Source organism: Zootoca vivipara, chromosome 5, assembly GCF_963506605.1.
Source record: "Zootoca vivipara chromosome 5, rZooViv1.1, whole genome shotgun sequence".
NCBI classification, from domain to species: domain Eukaryota; kingdom Metazoa; phylum Chordata; class Lepidosauria; order Squamata; family Lacertidae; genus Zootoca; species Zootoca vivipara.
In genome coordinates this window covers 28447023-28465003 of record NC_083280.1, presented here as the reverse complement: position 1 = coordinate 28465003, position 17981 = coordinate 28447023, and the positions used below count along the sequence as shown (strand labels likewise).

The 17981-nt window shown below is 41.3% G+C and overlaps 1 protein-coding gene across 3 annotated transcripts in view; it reads right to left on the bottom strand.

Annotated features, from left to right (window-relative positions):
- PID1 (phosphotyrosine interaction domain containing 1) overlaps positions 1 to 17981 on the bottom strand; it is a 95226-nt gene that overhangs the window by 51990 nt on the left and 25255 nt on the right. The window contains exons 2-3 of one of the 3 annotated variants that reach the window (XM_035134009.2): positions 12389 to 12526; positions 11935 to 12081 (exon numbers count right to left, since the gene is read on the bottom strand). The exons of 1 other annotated variant lie outside the window; for it this stretch is intronic. In XM_035134009.2, the coding sequence (XP_034989900.1) occupies positions 11935 to 12069 (135 nt within the window). In that variant the 5' untranslated portion in view covers positions 12070 to 12081; positions 12389 to 12526. The remainder of the gene's footprint in view (positions 1 to 11934; positions 12082 to 12388; positions 12527 to 17981) is intronic. One more of the 3 variants, XM_035134008.2, reaches the window with a different exon arrangement.

Below are 17981 nucleotides of genomic sequence, written 5' to 3'. Positions count from 1 at the left end.
GATTACCACCTCGTGTAAGGTAAGAACTTGAAAGCTGACTTGGTGGACACACCAGAAGACATGGAACTGAAAAAGCCAGGGAGCCCAGAAGCAAAGTAGCTTAATGGGTGAGAACATAGTTGACAGTGAGCAGCAGTCTCCCAGCCACAGGCCCCCCTTGGCTCACAAGGCCATTTTCCCCAATCCATGCCCACCTGCACCATCCCTGATGACATATGTGATATCAGGTGATTGGCAGGTAAAGACATAGTTACAAAGGAACAATCAGGAGCTTAAAGTGCAAGACTTGCTGCCAGGACCCTTCAGCTGATTGGTGCTGCCAGCAAGCCCCACTGAGATCAGCCAAACTAACTCCCTAGTACACACAATGAGACTCATTCTGTCGGTGCTTAGAGTGAGCCCTTTGAAGACCTCCTGTTAACACCAATCAGTTCATCAGCACTAAGAGTGGGCCCTTTTGAGATTGCCCCATCCACCAGCCATGGTTTGCCCAACATCTGGCCTGATGCTTGGATCCAGTGCCTTGCCCATGAGATACAGGAACTTAATCCATGGGCAATTAAAAGAGACTGAGACTAGAGGAAAAGACCCTGGCATTGAGGGCTAGGGACCTAAAGGGTTCAGGGTTGCCATTCAAGACTCTGGAACTTTCTTGGTCTTTATGAGTTGCATATAAGGAAGAATTCTGCAAGGAACAGTGTAATTTGGAAAAGCTAAGCAGGCAGTGGTATAATATGCTGAATTTCACATATTGATTTGAACTAGCCAGCTACAGACTTCCTTTCACAATATGAAGAGTTATAAAAAATAAGGAATTATTGGAGGTGTAACTTTATTACCCCTTTTAATTCATGTTAGTTGATCTAAGAGCCCCAGGGCTAAACAACAGGGTAAGAATTCTGCTGAGTAGTGAGATGACTGCCCCCCAAATCAACTTATTGAAAATCTCCCAAACTCTCCAAGTAGTCTAGCTTAATACTATAGGTGCAATGGCTGCACAGCCTCCCCTTCTCCAAAGAAGAAATAAAAATAACTTTAGGTGGAGGTTCCCAGTGGAGGCCCATCAGGCCTCTCTAGAGGAAATGATGTTCCATGATCACTGCTGCTCTTATGAATAATTTCCTGCCACAGAATAAGCTCACTCTACAATTATGCTGGGAAAGCAACTGACGGTGGTATACGGAGGGTTGGGTGTGAACAGAATTAAGACACTATGCCAACTTAGAGTCTGTGTACTGAAATTCAAACAGGGTTCATCCCATAACTTAGTGGCCCTGCACTGAATGTTTGCCCCCATCCTTAATGGAATCTTTAAAAAAGAAAGTTGGAATTCAAAGATGCATATAAACCTGCGATGCTTATCTACAGCAGGGATTTCTCTCCCTCTTCTCCCCTCATGTGCCCCCCCCCAACTGGTTTGAGTGGGGATTAGGAGAACCTGCAGAATAGTACATGGGGGAAGGAAGGGGAGATAATTCTGTCTAGTAAGCTGATATGCTTGTGCAGATGGAACATATGTAATGCAGTAGTGTGATGTTGAATTCCACCCTATGGAACTAATTTCAGCTGCTCAATTTCAGGAGTTTCAATTCTAGTACGAGGTACTGGCAACTATAATCAGCCACTGATTACTCATTCTCAGACTTGCCTTGGTCCAAAATCATTCCCATTCTTATCTGTAAAATCAAGAGTATCAATGCACCTTATATAATACATAACACCATTTTGGGGGGGAGCATTTCATTTAGTTGTAACAGAAAGAAAAATACATATACACTATTTTATTTTATTTCACAAGGGTTTCTTAATATGTTAGATGTGATTCAAGAGCTAGGAATAAAGAGCTCTTCCATCTACTGTAGCCAATTCAAGTCAAAGATGCAGTGTCTGCACTAATTATCACAAAGAGCCAACTGGCTGTTGGATAGACAAGTAACCATAGCAACCCAGCCTAGATATCACTCATACAAATTACACCAGAGACGTTTCTAGTGGATCCATCCTGAAGCCAAAGTGGTCACATAAAGGTGAGGACATTTTTCAAGGACGTTTCATAGCAAGCCGATTGGCAATGACAGCAGAATCTGCTCACAGTAACTACCACAATAAATTTCAATTGTGCTTTATCATAGTGTCATGAGGTATCCAGTGAACCCTGTTTATTGTATCTATAGAACTGATTATCTCTAGTAATAGAACTGCCCAGTATGTGCTGCACACAAAGAGGTGGAAAAACTGAGCAATTTTATATCATGAGTTGTGTGAATAGTTGCACAAAAGTCTTCAAAGCTGTGAATCCCTAACAGTCCATGTAAACAAGGGAAACAGTGTTTTCATTTACCAAGTAGCTGGCATAAAAGTGATTTCAACTGTTCAGATTAGAAAAGTTGTGTGTGTGTGTGTATGTGTATGTATGCACAAGTTGCCATTTTAATCCCTGCATTTTAAACATAATATTCAAAACATAATATGATAGTAATTTATTTGGGTATTTGTATACTACAATTTCAGCCCCCTCAACATGGTTCAGTTTTATTAAACTGTCCTGGGTTTTACACTGAAAATCAGATTAAAATGCAACACATTAAAGACCTCTGTCCTGAAGAAGTTGGTCTGTAGAGATACATTTTAATGCTCGAATACATTCCTTCTAATTATAGAATAGACCAGGCATCCCTAAACTGTGGCCCTCCAGATGTTTTGGCTTACAACTCCCATGATCCCTAGCTAACAGGACCAGTGGTCGGGGAAGATGGGAATTGCAGCCCAAAACATCTGGAGGGCTGAAGTTTGGGGATGCCTGGAATAGACAATCAGTGGAAGTGATCAACATAATTGTTGAACCACAGTTCCTATCATCCTTGACCAACCCAACCATGCTGGATTGAGTCTAATAACACTTGGAGGTCACCATGTCGGCTACCCTTAATCTATGGTGTCTAATATCCTTGCATCACATACCACTTGGTATAATCAAATTTTGCAGGATGTAACACACCACACTCAGTAAGGTTAATGATGCAAATATGGGGTCTGTCCATAAGGGTCTGACCTTTATGCAAAGTGATGCAACCACCAAAAGCAGCCAGTTCTGGATGATGGCAGCAGTCCTCTGGCCGTTCCTCCTGGCCATGTCCTTCTGTTGGAGGGCACAACTGTATGTGTGCCATGTGGCCTGTCATGCACTCCAATAAAATAGCTTGCTGCCCTCAGGTGCAGTGAAGAACACTATTCTGTTGGCTATACTGAAATAAATTTCAGCAACCAGTCCATTCATCTTCTCTACATGGAATGGTGGTGGCACCATCTTGTCCTCCACTTCAGGCAGCTAAATGTCATGGGCTGGCATGAGATCAGGTTCAGATCTCCACGTACAAATGAGACCCTGCAAATGAAAGTGTCGCAAGTAGCAATGTTATGTGCACTGTTGGACCTAAACGCACAATGTCAAACTCAGTTCTTAGCAGATATTTTTCTTCTTGTAATGATTACCGTATTTTTCCATATATAAGACGTCCCTATGTATAAGTTGCCCCGTTTTGGGGGAATCAAATTTAAGAAAATAGGGGGAGATAGCACAGAGTTGTTGAGATTTTTGTTTGGGGGGGGGGGAAGGATTGCCCAGAGTTGTTGAGCCTCTCGTCTGTCCCCTCGCCGGCAGAAGCTGCCTATCACCCGCTCAATTGCCACAGCATCAGCAAATCAACACCAGCCATTGACACAGAAACCAATAACATGGACAATAGCTGCTGACAGATGCGGCAACAACCAATCAAACGTCCACCCTATGCACTATTCATGTATAAGACAACCCCCACTTTTTAGCATAATTTTTAAAGGGAAAAAACTAGTCTTACACACGGAAAAGTACAGTATATTGCAACACGTTTAAGATTTGGATTACCAAACCTCTTCTACACAAATATACCAGAACTCAGCACCAGGTAGCACCCAGTTGTTGAAAGAGTAATGTTGTATTACAAGAGAAACAGAATCTCTGGATTATGGAGGACACTGTAAGGATAAACTGACTCTAAATTCCCTTTACCATGATGCTGACAACATACCAGGAATATCAATATACCTGAATATCAGTCACAACAATGTCACCTGGCTACAATGTCGCCTTGGGCCACTCACTATTTCACATTTGCAAAGGAACTTTGGAAGTTTCCTAACTTCAACTGTTGCACCTATGAAGTAAAATGCTCTTGTATTCAAACCATCTAGCCATTTTCATTTACAGTGATCAAAAAGATTTTACCAATATATATTTAGTTCAAAAGGTTGCTGTCAGGGTGTGTTGCGACTACTCTTGAGTAACGACCTTCCACATGCTTGTCTTTCAGACGTTTTTATTGGTGCACATTATTTACAGTGTAACGGATTGCTCATTTCATGTCTACCCACTCGAGTCAGATTCCTACACTACCCCCTTCCACTTTCGGGACCAGCATAAAAGCCTTGGAACTGAGAAGCGCCTCCCTTCCCTCCTCCTTCTCAATTCCGGCGTCAGGGGGAAGGGTCTTCTGTCTGACCTATTCCTGTCCACTCTTTCCGCCTCCCTCTCTTCCTGCCTATGGAGCAGGGGCTCTCTGATGTTGCCAGAGACCTGGCACTCCCTCTCTGTTTCCTGACTCACCCCTTCAGACCCCTCGCTCTCATGACTGCTTGGAGATGGGCTGCTTCTGATGAGGGGGGAGGGTTCTCTATAATCCCTCCCCCTTACAGTTATAGATTTGGTTTTCCTTCTGTAGCTGTTGGAATGACAGTCTGTTGCCAAAGGAGAACAACAGCATTGAATTATCAGCAACTGCAGGCTAAAGGGCTAATCTGCTGTAAAGAAGAATCTATAATGGTAGATAATGACATATGGCGTATATGCAGCCTGATACGCACAGTGTGGTCCCCTTTCTATGAATTCAGCTGGCTCAGTTAAACTTTTCCAACATTGTAGTTCAGTACTGAAAAGCTGAGATTTCTTCCCTGAAGACTAATTATCTTATCGTGGTGTCCTAATCCAATAAGGTTCTCTGCTTTTCATTCTTATTGCATGTATCTATTTTTGCAACCATTCACAGAACAAGCTCCCATTGGTTTCACGGATCATCCTAAGCATGAAATAAGTAAATCGGCATATGACACAGCTCTCTCCAAGATTTGGAGATGATAAACTGTTGAGAGAGAAATGGATGTTTGTTGACTTGGCAGCTGCTCTGCATTCAATGATTCATTTTCATTTCAGGACAATCACAGCTGTATTGTGCTTTCCAATTTTTGGAGACTATTAGCTTTTCTAAAGCTATGTAGACACAGATATACCGGGCTCCTGTCCCCCTGACATGACTGATATGTCTTCCCATTTCTCAACACCATTGATGCCAGCTTGACATATGATTACAGTAAATAACATTTGAAGTGTAGGTGGGATACATAACAGCATTCATCCCTATACTCATGCCATTGTGGTACACATCATTGGGTGTTCCAAAGCCAAACTCTTTGACCTAATTTCTCCACTAGGCTGGATCCAGGGAGTTTCTGCCTCTAACCTTTCACTTGCCTTTTTCATTCCTTTTTGCTATTCTTCAGGTGACCAAATATTGTTGTGTTGAGGACTGCTGATATAGTTCCAGGGTAACTGACATGGTTCCAGGGTAACTGACATGGTTCCAGGGTAACTTCATATATTGGACTACAATTCCCATCAGTCCCAGCCAGTGAGGCTAACTGATGTGGATGATGGGAGTATTAATCCAGCAATATCTGGACGGCACCATGTTGACTACACCTAAAGTGGTCAGGTACCTCTTCTTACCAGGACTTTGCAATCACTATCTGTGCAAAGGTCTTTTGGTTAAGGAAGCAAACACTGGCTAACAGTGAGTATCCACATTCTGCTTGCCTTCTTTGTAAGCACTTAATACCATTCGTGTTCTCGTTAATCTGCTTGGATATGCTACTGTATAAAAGCTTTTTCTGTATTATAAACTTTTGGAATTTTGCAATAGCTCATCTTCTGAAATCCATACCTCCCTTCACATCCTAGTAGTCAAAGCAATATTATTCATGGCAAAGCAAAGGCAATGTTTGGAACAAGTCTATTATGCAGGTTTAAATTGTGCAGCTACGCCAAAGGCACATTCTGTAGGGTATCTCCCTGTGATGAGTCTATCCTTAAAACAGTTAGGAGATTTCAAGGTCTCTGCGAATTTCTCTTTTAGCACACACAAACATTGAAAGAGGAAGCAGAGCAATGCAATTTGGGAATAAGGAACTGTGTCAATTGGTGAAATGAACTCAGCAGCATTTAATCAAGAGAAATGAGATGGCATGAGTAAATTATGGATTCATTACCAACATTTATTTCATTCATACATTGCCTTTCTTTGAAAGAAGTCAGGGTTGCATCGATATAATTCTCACATCCAGGCACTGAACCAGTTTAGACCTGCTTAAGTTTAGCAAAATTGCTGCATCATCTTCCTTTAAACCACTCCATTTGAGAATTTGGGCCTTGTTTGTTTAGGAATCTGCATTCACCCTTTTTGAAAAGGGAAGTGGTTGTGGTCAGCTTACCACCATACCACTTACCAACTTGGCAAAGAACCTTGAAAGAATTTGCTAACTGCTTTCCGTATTTTGTGAAATGCAGTTGTACTGGCGAGAATGGGTTGCTACCGCACAATAGTCACGAAAGGAAGTGGCTTTAGTAATGCATGCATCAGCTAACCAACTGTGGCTGAAATAGAGAAGGTCACCTATGAATGTCAAATGATTGCGTTGGCAGTTTTACCATGTGAGGATGTGTAATTAAAGGAGAAGACTTGAGATGGTAAGAACTTGAGATGTTGAGTAAACATGCAAACACAGTAATGTATTAATGCAAGTGCCTGGTCCAAGTGAATGTGGATATAGTTCACAAGAAGACTGTACATGATTCTAGGAAGTCAAGCTCCGTATAAAGTGGAGTGTTCCATGTGCAGTGATTAATTCATTTTATTTATAATATGGGCTTGATTTTCTTAAAAGCTAGAACACATTTAATGTAAATCCTAAGCAATGTAGATATGTAAATACAGCTAAGGGTACATTCCGGGTTCAGAGTTAACTTCCTCATGTTGGCACAGAATATGTCCAATTTTTTATTAACTCATGCTTTTTTGCTGGGGGGTGGGGGTGGTGACCTAGCAATTAAAGTAATGGTTGGGTGTTTTCCCCCCAAGGGTAACATTGTAATTCCTGCTACAGAAATAATATTCCACATCCAAAACTTCAATTGTAATAATGGTAAAATAAGCTGCTTCCCAAAATTAGTTAATATGACATTGCCAAGCTGAGAGGAAATAAAAACTTGAAGTTTGCAATCTTCCAATTTAAGAAGACGCACCACCATACAATTGCAAATGCCATTTTGCAAAAATATATGCTGGAGTGATTGTTACCTGAACCATACAAGCACCATTCATCGTAAGCTTAAGACAGAAGGGTCAGTCCAAGTTTAAATGAAGATGTCAGGTTGTGCGGTGGAAACAAGACAAACAACACTTGCTTTTCAAAAAGGGTGACTAAACATCTGACTGAAATAAGAACCGACTCTGATCACTGACTGTACTGAACTGGTTTCACGTTGAAGAATTTAAGAAAAGTATTAAACTTGCGACACAACCCCACAAGTTATGGGCAACCTTTTTAACCTCTGTCATTTTGCATTTGAGTAATGAGTGGTTTGAAAATAACAGTTCACAAGAATCATTCCTACAAGTTCATGACTTCGGAGAGGGGAGGGGGAGAAAGCAAGATATCTTGATGTCTGTTTGAACTGTGAGGAAATGGCAAAGTACTTACTTGTCTTATTTGCAATGTACCTGTCACAGGCGGGTAGCGGCTACTCTAGAGTAAAGACTCCTCACGACGTTGCCTTTTCATGCTTTTATTTAGTGAAAGCTCTTTACAGTGCAGAGTCAGTACTATGTACATGTTGTCAGTCTGGTTCAGAACCTCCGAATGGGGGTTCCCGCGTTTTCCTCCAGCAAAGTAGCCTGGGAACATTGAATCTCCGCCCCCACCGCTTTTTGCGCAATTCCGGCGTTGGCGGGAGCGGTCTTCTGGTCGCGCTTTCCCTGCTTCCCATTTCCTCTCCTGAGCGGAGCAGTGGCTCTGATACCTTACCTGAGCCATGCCATCTACTTCCTGATTCCCCGCTTGAGACATCCCCCTCCCCGCTCCCACTGGCGCTGGGAGATGAGCTTGAGCTTAAGAGAGGAGGAGGCTGTCTGTAGCTGCTCTCCCTCACAGTACCCTTCACTGAGGAGCTTATGGCGGCATACTTGGGGCTGTTTTCACCCTCACAACCACTGTGGAAGTAGGTTAGCTTGAAAGACTATAACCTGTATAAGCCTGCCCAATGTACTCTTAATGGCAGATCAGCAATTTCAAAACAAGCATTCACTATACAGTAGTAGTGTCTTTAACCTTGGGTTCCCAGATATTGTTGGACAACAGCTCCCATAATCCCCAACCACTGGCTAAGCTTGACTGAGGATGATAGGAGTAGTAATGCAACAACATCTGGGAATTCAAGCTTGAAGAAGGCTGCTCTAAAGCAAAGGAATTAAATGTAGTGCCATCAATATGTTTTCTAGATTCTAGTTCCCATCAGGCCCAGCCAGCATGGTAAATGATCAAGGAAAATGGGAGCTGCAGTCCAGCAATATATAAAGGGTAACACATTGACTTTCCCTGCTCTACAGAATGTCAACACTATTTACACTACATCACCTGAGCTTTCAGAGTAGCACAGGGATAGCATATCCTGACAATGTCTGCTGCTGGTAATTCGAGTCTCCCAAGAAGATTAACTATTTGGAAACATTCCAAACAGTTTGGAGTATTGTGGAAAGAGACCAGTATAGAAGTGCTAATGGAAAATGCCAACAGCTTTGTGAATGCCAGACCTGGTACAAGGGGACACAATGTAAAACCACTATCTAACCTGTAAGCTGCACTTTTGAGGTAGCAGCTCATAGAGTCAAACCATTTTTTTTCACTGCTATTTATAGTAAATATGTGCTAGTTCTTGTCTAATGTAAAGAAACTGCTAGAAACTAGCATGAACACTATTAGTGGAGCATGCTACTTTTACTATCAATAAATTCAAACATCAAATTTAAATATAATTGCGCACCTCTGAAGTAGAAGGAAAGTGTTTTCAAATGAAAATTAACAAACTGTGCCAGCAATTTTCACACAATACATTCTGACACTTTTGAAATCATTAAATAATTAGGATGCTGGTCAAAGCCAAATAGGCACACCAAGATACCTGTTCACTCATTGGCCATTTTCCCAATCAGAATATTGTACATGGAGATTTGTTATTTCTAGGGGCACGAAGAATTGGCATATTCTGTTTCACTATTCAGGTTTTGCCATTTTTGTCTTCTTCTACTGGTGTTAAAAAACAGAGCTTCCAACATCAGTTGGAAACAACTGCAGACAAGGGAAAAGGACCAAGCTTGTTGACTTACCTACATGATAAAAAGGAGTTTCAGTACCAAGAACAGAAAAAGTATAACATGGTTAGCTCTTAATCTTATGATGCAAACCACCCCATCCATAAAATACCTCTAAACTCAAGCAACATAGGTTTTGACTGCTTTTGAACAAAATGCTAAACCTTAATCTGTTTTAACAAGCCAGGACATAGCTCAAAGACTATGATTTGTTTCACTTAAATGATGGTTTGCTTCTCTTCCCACCCACCCCAAATCTCTTCCGTTGGTGGCTATCACAAATGCTCTCTCTTTGAGACTGGAGTGATCTAATTACAATGACAATAAAGAAATCTAATCTAATCTAATCTAATCTCTGTGGCCATACCATATGGCTTCAAGTTTGCTTTGAAACAAGAGCCAAGGCATCCCATGTCAAGCATCAACAGCCAAACTGTTTTGGGGAGGGCTCATCTCTTTGTAGATGTGATAGTTCCATAGTTCACCTGCAATCTCATAGTGATGGGTAACCACAAGAGTATAAGGACTTTCAACAAAAGGTGACTAAGTGTAGACTGAAGCATTGGGCAACTAGCTACTGCATACGTACTCACAGAAAAAACTCAGCTACTCTGGCAGACACACAGAAGCATTCTGCCATAGCATCCATGGGCACCATTTTGGACCTACTTCTTTATGATGTATCCAGTAGCCACTTTGGTCTCCAGTGTTGCCACCACAATAGCTCAAAGTTATTTTTTTTTGCTTGGTGCAGTCCAGTGAATATGTTATGTTTACAGTTTTAAGCTTGAGAATCATTCAATATCTCCCCCCATGGAAACAGATAACCCCAACTTGGTAGCTGATTTCAAGGTCAACATATTTCGCTACGAAAACACGTATTGTTTTATCTTTATATATATATATATATATATATATATATATATATATATATATATATATACACATACATACATACAGGTATTCAGTTCCTCTGACATTTTCTGCTGAGGATTACTGGAAATGCTCAATCCTAAAAAGCCCATGAACATCAAAGCTCAGTGGGTCCCAACCATACAATAAATATAACTCTCCTAAGAAATGAGCAGTTCACAAACTGCAGAATTCAAGGACCCAGAAGGAAAGGTTAATAATCCAAAACTTCCTAGGGGCAGAAGTGGCTTAATTTTTTTGGTCTGTGGGCTGCTTTCAGCCTTGGACAACTTTCTATGGGCCATATGCCAGGAAGTGGGTGTGGTCAGCTGAAGTGGGTGTGGATTATGAAGAATGCTAATGTGGAATTCAAGTTCAATAGCAGAAGGTACAGTACATTTTACAGTATGTTTGACTCTGCAAACATGCTAATGTGCAAGAGCCCTTTTTTGCTAAGACGGTACAAGTCTCAACAAATTCTTGATCCTAGTCCCACAGCTACATTGTCTCTAGAGAGTTAAATATTATAAACAGAGCTGACTGTATAAACACATAAATTGTTTTTCCCATTAATACGTGAGGTTTTTAAATTATTTTTGACAGAGAAAGTAAAGACACAATAATAAAATGGTGACTCAAGTTAGTGGCTTATATCCAATACTGTACACTTCTTCACAAAGAGAAGAGAGCTTCCCCTTCACCCTGCAATTTTTGTGCCACCTCCCATTTGGTTCTGGAGGGTTCCCAATTCTCCAGAGCAGATGTTTGTGGAGGAAGAGGCTGCAGGGGAAAGTGGTAAAAAATGCCTCTCATAGGATATAAGATGCCTAGGAGAATATAAGACCATTGGTCTGACTACCACCAAGATTTCAGACAGAAGTTTTTTCACAGGCCTGCCTGGAGATACTGTGAAATGAATTTGGGATTATTTGCATGCAAAGCATGTACTCTACCACAGAGCTACATATAGGGTTGCCAGACTCAATAGAGGAAGGACTTCTGTGTCTTTAATTGCCCTGCTCTCTTTTGAGTCTGGAAACCTTAAAGAGAAACCAGCAGACCCTTTGCGATGGCGCCCCTGGGATCGCGCCGCCCAGGGCACCCCACCCCCACTACCCTTATCTTCCTACGCCCCTGTAAAAACCTAACCTAACCTAACAGAGGATATGATTATGGTTCATACCAGTCCAGGGATCATGTAGAGTGAATTCGCTTCACAGTAAAATTTTCTGAGATTTAATAACATTCTAATTTTAATTTTGTGGAACTTAATGGGTTGGACTAAGACCCATAACATGCTTAGAGCAGACCCAATGAAATCAGCAAGTCTTAGGATACTCAATGGGCCTATTCTAAACATAACTTTTAACACCTTGAACAAATATTTGAATACTGCTGTTTAAATACTATAGGCGTTTAAATTTCTCACCCCCTTTCAACTGCCTCACTATTAGTGTAGAATATTTCCACAACAGGCATGTTGCCTGGATTTTGAATTATTAGATACCTTGCATCCAGCGTGTGACCGGGTTTTCATTAATGGAGTTGTGGTGCACAGCTCAATGGCTTCTGGCTCATGGAAGATCACTGTGGGGAGAGGTTCCTTCCGAAGGGTTAAGACATTTAGCTTAGTCTTCAACATGGTCTGAAAGTGCTAAATGAAAACAGAATAAAAAAAGACAGAAGGTTTTATTTTATTTTGCAAAAATTATGTGTTTAAACTCAAGACAACGAACGTGAAGGTCAATATTTCTACCTGACTTGTCCAATGCTCTGTGCAGTGACATGGAAACAATGCTGGAGGTAATGAAAACTGCTTTAAGTTCATGTAAAAAATCCAAGATAGGGAGGTTTGAAATATATGCTTTTCATTTTCATTTTTAAAATTACAAATGAAAGAGAGAGAGAGAGAGAGAGCGAAATACAGGACATTGAAAAGATTGGTTTGGATGCAAACCTACTCTTGTGAAAGTAGAATGCTCTTGAGTTCGTGGAAGGTAGCCCTCTGACTTCCATCAATTCCCCCTTTCCTCAGTAGTCCTGTATGCCATATCTTACATTGTTATGGATGAGGAGCAGCCTTTTGGGGCCACAGAAAGCTTTAGTGAGGAAAAAGGGACAGTAAAACCAGACTAATTCCATTGGAGACTCTGCCATTTCCTTGTTTCCTTGCTTCTGAAGTGATTCCACTAAGCAGCTGAACAGCCCTTCCAATGATCTCCCTCATTCCCACCCTACCCCACTCCTCTGATCAGTGGGAAATACATAAAAAATAAATAAAAATGTCCAACCTTAGAGACCAACTAAGTTTGTTCTCGGTATAAGCTTTCGTATGCATGCACACTTCTTCAGATACACTGTGTCAGACCAACATGGCTACCTACCTGAATCTAGAACAGTGAGAAATAGTTCACTAGCGGGAAAAGTGGGCCTAAGAAGACTGGGAACTAGGGAGAGGTAAGCAAGCCAAACAAGGCTGCATCTGGTCCCAAAACTGGGAGTTCCCCACCTCTATCTATGGTCTATATGTATATTTTTAGATAAATCAAATATTCCAGAATACCATATGTCTACAGCAATCTCTCTTCCAAAAGGAAGTCAAGCTTAAGATATTCACCACTCATGGTAGTGGTAAGCACATAACATTATGCATTCTCAGGTTCACTTTCTCCAAGAACTTCCCACCATTCAAAAGGGCCTTTAAACTACCAATCAATCACCAATCAACACTTTATTACGGTTGTAGACCAGTCGTAGACCACGGCGTTTCCGTGCACTGCTCTGGTTTGCCAGAAGCGGCTTAGTCATGCTGGCCACATGACCCGGAAGCTGTACACTGGCTACCTCGGCCAGTAAAGCGAGATGAGCACCGCAACCCCAGAGTCTGTCACGACTGGACCTAATGGTCAGGGGTCCCTTTAACTTTACCTTAGACCAGCATAAGGAGGGAGGAGTACAGTTATTTAAAATCTATATTAAAAAAACACTAAAAGGAGTTAAAACAGAATATATATATAAAAGTCCATAAGAATCCAAAAGAATCTAAGAAAGTCTAAAAGAAGGGTTAGGAACATCAGACAAGAGTGAAAGAGCACAAAAGGCTAGTATATATAAGACCACAACTGTCAGTCTACAGAGCACCCAAACATGAGTGCTCATTATATCTAGTTTGTTGCACAGGCAGGGGTGTAGCAAGGGGGGAGCGGAGGGGGCAGCCCGCTCCCAGCTCCATTTTTGGGGAGGCAGCGTAAGCAACACTGCCAGCACCCCGCTATGTAGCGTGCATGCGCAGCGTCGCAACACAGTGACGCATGCATCGTATGTAGCAATGCATGCGTCGTACGTAGTGGCGCATGCGTCATTCGTAGCGACGCCGTACATAGCAACGCTGCGCCCCGCCCCCGGGTGCACATCGTGTTTGCCGCTCCGGGTGCCCGAGGGGCTTCCAACGCCACCGGACACAGGTCATCAAAGGCATGCTGTGTGTCTGAGTGCCCATGCAATCTACCTGCACTGAATGGCCTTCCACAGAATATGCACTTCAATTTGCAACGTGTGCATTCCACTAAAAGCAATGCAACCCCAGTAGGCAGCATCTACACTTTGGTGTGTGCTCAAGTATAAGTCCACAAACTACATGGTTATATTTTTTTTCAGTGTCCCCCATCTATTTTTGTTTTATGTAATCACAGATGTCCCATGGCTGCTTCATTTACAAAAGCCATGTAATAATAATTCTTTATACAAATTTCATGAGAAGTTCTCAGCAATAAACAATTAGCATACTTTACATAAACACAATATTGGTGACCCCGGTAAAACAGTATGAAAAGTTCTTGAATGAAAAGTTAACCACAAACCAAAATAAATAAAGCTATCATAATGGTAAGTGGTTGCACACTTGAAAAACCATAAACATGAAAAGTGTGCCTAAGTAATACGGTAGCTGCTTCGCCATCCTACCCATGTATCATGCTACATAGATGCACCAATATGTTTGTGCAAGCAGTTCAGTTTCCAAAAAACTTCCACAACAGTAAGGAAAGTATTCAGGTTGCTGTTAATTCAATACATTCTAGTACACTGAAATTAGTTCAAATATATTTCCCATCAAACTTTCAAGTCAGCAGTTGGTACTAAATTCTTTCCTTGTCACACATTTTGCTTGCCATCCTTTTCTCATACACTTGGCTTGTTCTGATCTTAACTTATGTGTCTAGCCCAGTCCTAATTCTGGTAGTGATTCATAAGACTGAGAGCAGTCATTGCCAGAGCTAGGCTGCATAACTGCTAATATAATCTTCTCTTATATTCCCAATTTTAAACTAGAAAAATTATATGGAATAAAATTCGGAAGCACTGTTGAACTTCATGTGCTTGACAAAAACATTTCTATTTCAGCGGGGATTTTTAAGTAAGCTATCTGTTTTATTGTAATTTTTAATTGGTTTTTTCCCATTGAATGGTTTTTGTAATCTTATGAACACTGCTTAAAAACTTCAGTGTTTAAGCGGTATAAAAATAGTTGTTGATGATTCCTTCTAGCAGTGGTGAAAGCGGATGTGCACCTTAGACACTGTATGGTGAGAGCATATGCAGCTATGACCAATGCCATTACCAGCCTATTTTGCACCCAAGGCAACGCAAGGCCACACACACACACACACACGCACACAAAATGCTAACATCAGTTTTCAAAAATGTTTTCTGTGGGGAGTAAATTGTGCAGATGGGACACTGTCCCATCCATGCTACCTGAAATACATAGTTGAGGAAATAATTACTACTACTACTACTAATAATAATAATAATAATAATAATAATATTTATACCCCAACCATCTGGCTGTGTTTCCCCAGTGACTCAAGGCAGCTTACAGCACATAAAAAATTGTAAAACATTAAGACATTGAAAATTTCCCAATACAGGGTTGCCTTCAGATGTCTTTTAAACGTCAGATAATTGGTTTATTTCCTTGACATCTGATTGGAGGACATTCCACACAGCGGGTGCCACTGAGAAGGCCCTCTGTCTGGTTCCCTGTAACCTAACTTCTCGCAGTGGGAGAACTGCCAGAAGGCCCTTGGAGCTGGACCTCAGTGTCCAGGCTGAAAGATGAGGGTGGAAACGCTCCTTCAGATATACTGGGCCAAGGTCGTTTAGGGCTTTAAAAGTCAGCACCAGAACTTTGAATTGTGCTTGGAAATGTACTGGGAGCCAACGTAGGTCTTTCAGGACATGTGTTATATTGCCTCAGTGGCCACTCCCAATCACCAGGATGGGCAAGGATCAGGGAGACAGGTAGTCAGTTTCACTCATCCAAGCAGCCTGTCCACATCCTCGGAAATAACAGATTGGAATTCATCCCAGGCAACTTGACTAGACAGGACTCTAGCACTCTCCTGCCCTGGCCCTGCTACCACAGTGGAGTCTACCTCTTTCCGAATCTGAGTGACTTTATCTGAAAAAAACTGCATTGCAGGAGATCTTGGGGTCCTCACCAGGCCCCAGTGGTGGAGGTGGTTCGGACTGCCACCGAAAAGAGTCTCCTGCTGCTGCTTTCTGCAGATGCAATAGAGGCGGTGAAGGAGGTCCTCTTCGCCATCACTATCACCAATTGTTGCCTTGACGTTGAACTCCAGTCTGATTCACAGTGAGTTTTCCGCCACCAGAAAAGGGCATACACCTGCTCCTCCAATCCAGGAAGAAAAGCAGCAGCTGCTCGGCATTAGTATAAACCAGGCAGATGTCTGGGATTTGAAACATGAATATTAATTTATTTTGTAGGTTACTACCCACAGCAAATGTGTTGACTTTAATTCTGACTTTGAAAAGTCATCCATTTACCTTGATACAGGTAGGTAGCCGTGTTGGTCTGACGCAGTCAAAACAAAATAAAAAAATCCTTCTGGAAGGATTTACCTTGATAGTCAATGATATAGCAATCACCAGTTGAACAGAATGTTTACATAATAATATGTACATATTTTAAAGTACGTACTGTTTCATCTTCTCACGTTATCTACTCAGCCAGATCACATTTCATATACTTCGGTCTTTTGCTACTACAGTACTTTGATATGCAACTATTTGCCCCACTAACGCAGCTGAAGATATTTAGAAGGCAAACTGCTTCAACCAATACTGTCTTGCACAATGTTATAAAGCCACAAATGAAGACAGGTAATATGTTGCACAGATAAGTGTAGCCAATTGGAGAAGAGAGCTAAGCTAGGCTTAGTTTTCAGCTATATAGCTTCATCTTGGCAGACTGGAGTATGGCCAAGGCAACCATGGCACAACCTTAGGGAGGGGAAAGGAAGAGGGAGATGCTTTCTCAAGAGATTAGGGAGACAGAGCTACCAAGCTACTCCATATAAACACTAAAATGGAGTCTGAGGTGTCTTCCAACTTCCACAGAAAAAGAGACACCAGCTTCTTAAGAAAACTAGCTGTTTATTTAAGGATGTAAAACTACTGAAACCCAGCCTATCATCTCCCCCCCCCCCCATACTCCCATTAGAAGGCAGATTTCCTTTATGGTCTTTATGGATTTTAGATGCATCATCCATCTTTTCTTGGATGCCTTAATTTTATTCCCTCAGATCACCGTCAGAATTTGGGTCAGGAGGGTGGAAGAAGGTTTCTACTACTGTATTACTTTTCTATAGATTTTGGCAATAATCTAAAGTAGTGAGTTAATATTAAACAAGCCCAAGTTCCGGTGCAGCACCTGTTGCTAGTTACATATTCTTTCGTATCACTCAGGAACAATAACTTCAACTCTATCAAATTCAATGAAATGCTGGAGTATAAAGTTGCCCAGAAAAGTCTAATTGTCTTGAAATATACATGCTTTTCCAAAGTGTTTCTGTAAATCCTCTAAACATGCATATAGAAAGATTACTGGATCAGAACTTTTACCATACAGTCATGAATCCCACTGAACTAGTGAGCAAAAAGTTGGGGAAGAGAGATAGAATAATGCAAAAGACGTTTCATGTTATGTGGAGTTCTGTTCCATATGGCCCAGGGAGAATATCAATTTCATATTTTCTCAGCTACAAGCATTACTTAACATTGATTTAATTTTCAACTATTTTATTTCAGCATTTATAGTATTAGCTGAGAACAACCACATCTGGTTATTGGGGCGGGGGGAAATTATACAGAGGAACTGTTTTCTTCAAAGCTTCTTCGTGCATCTCTTACCAGTCATAACAGAGTAAAACCATCACTCTTTCAAGCATGGGGAAATGAAATTATATTGACTACCTAAGTTCAAGGAAGAACAGACTTTAGAAGCCCTATGCTTCTAAAATGGTCCAATATTTGCCTGATGTAATACAACACTTCATCATTTTGCAGAACAGCCAAGGTCCAAAGGCTCTTCAGCTTAAATAAGTATGTGAAACTTTGGGTAAATAGTTACAGGCAAATAGCCGTGTTGGTCTGCCGTAGTCGAAACAAAATAAAAAAATTATTTCCAGTAGCACCTTAGAGACTAACTAAGTTTGTCATTGGTATGAGCTTTCGTGTATCTGAAGAAGTGTG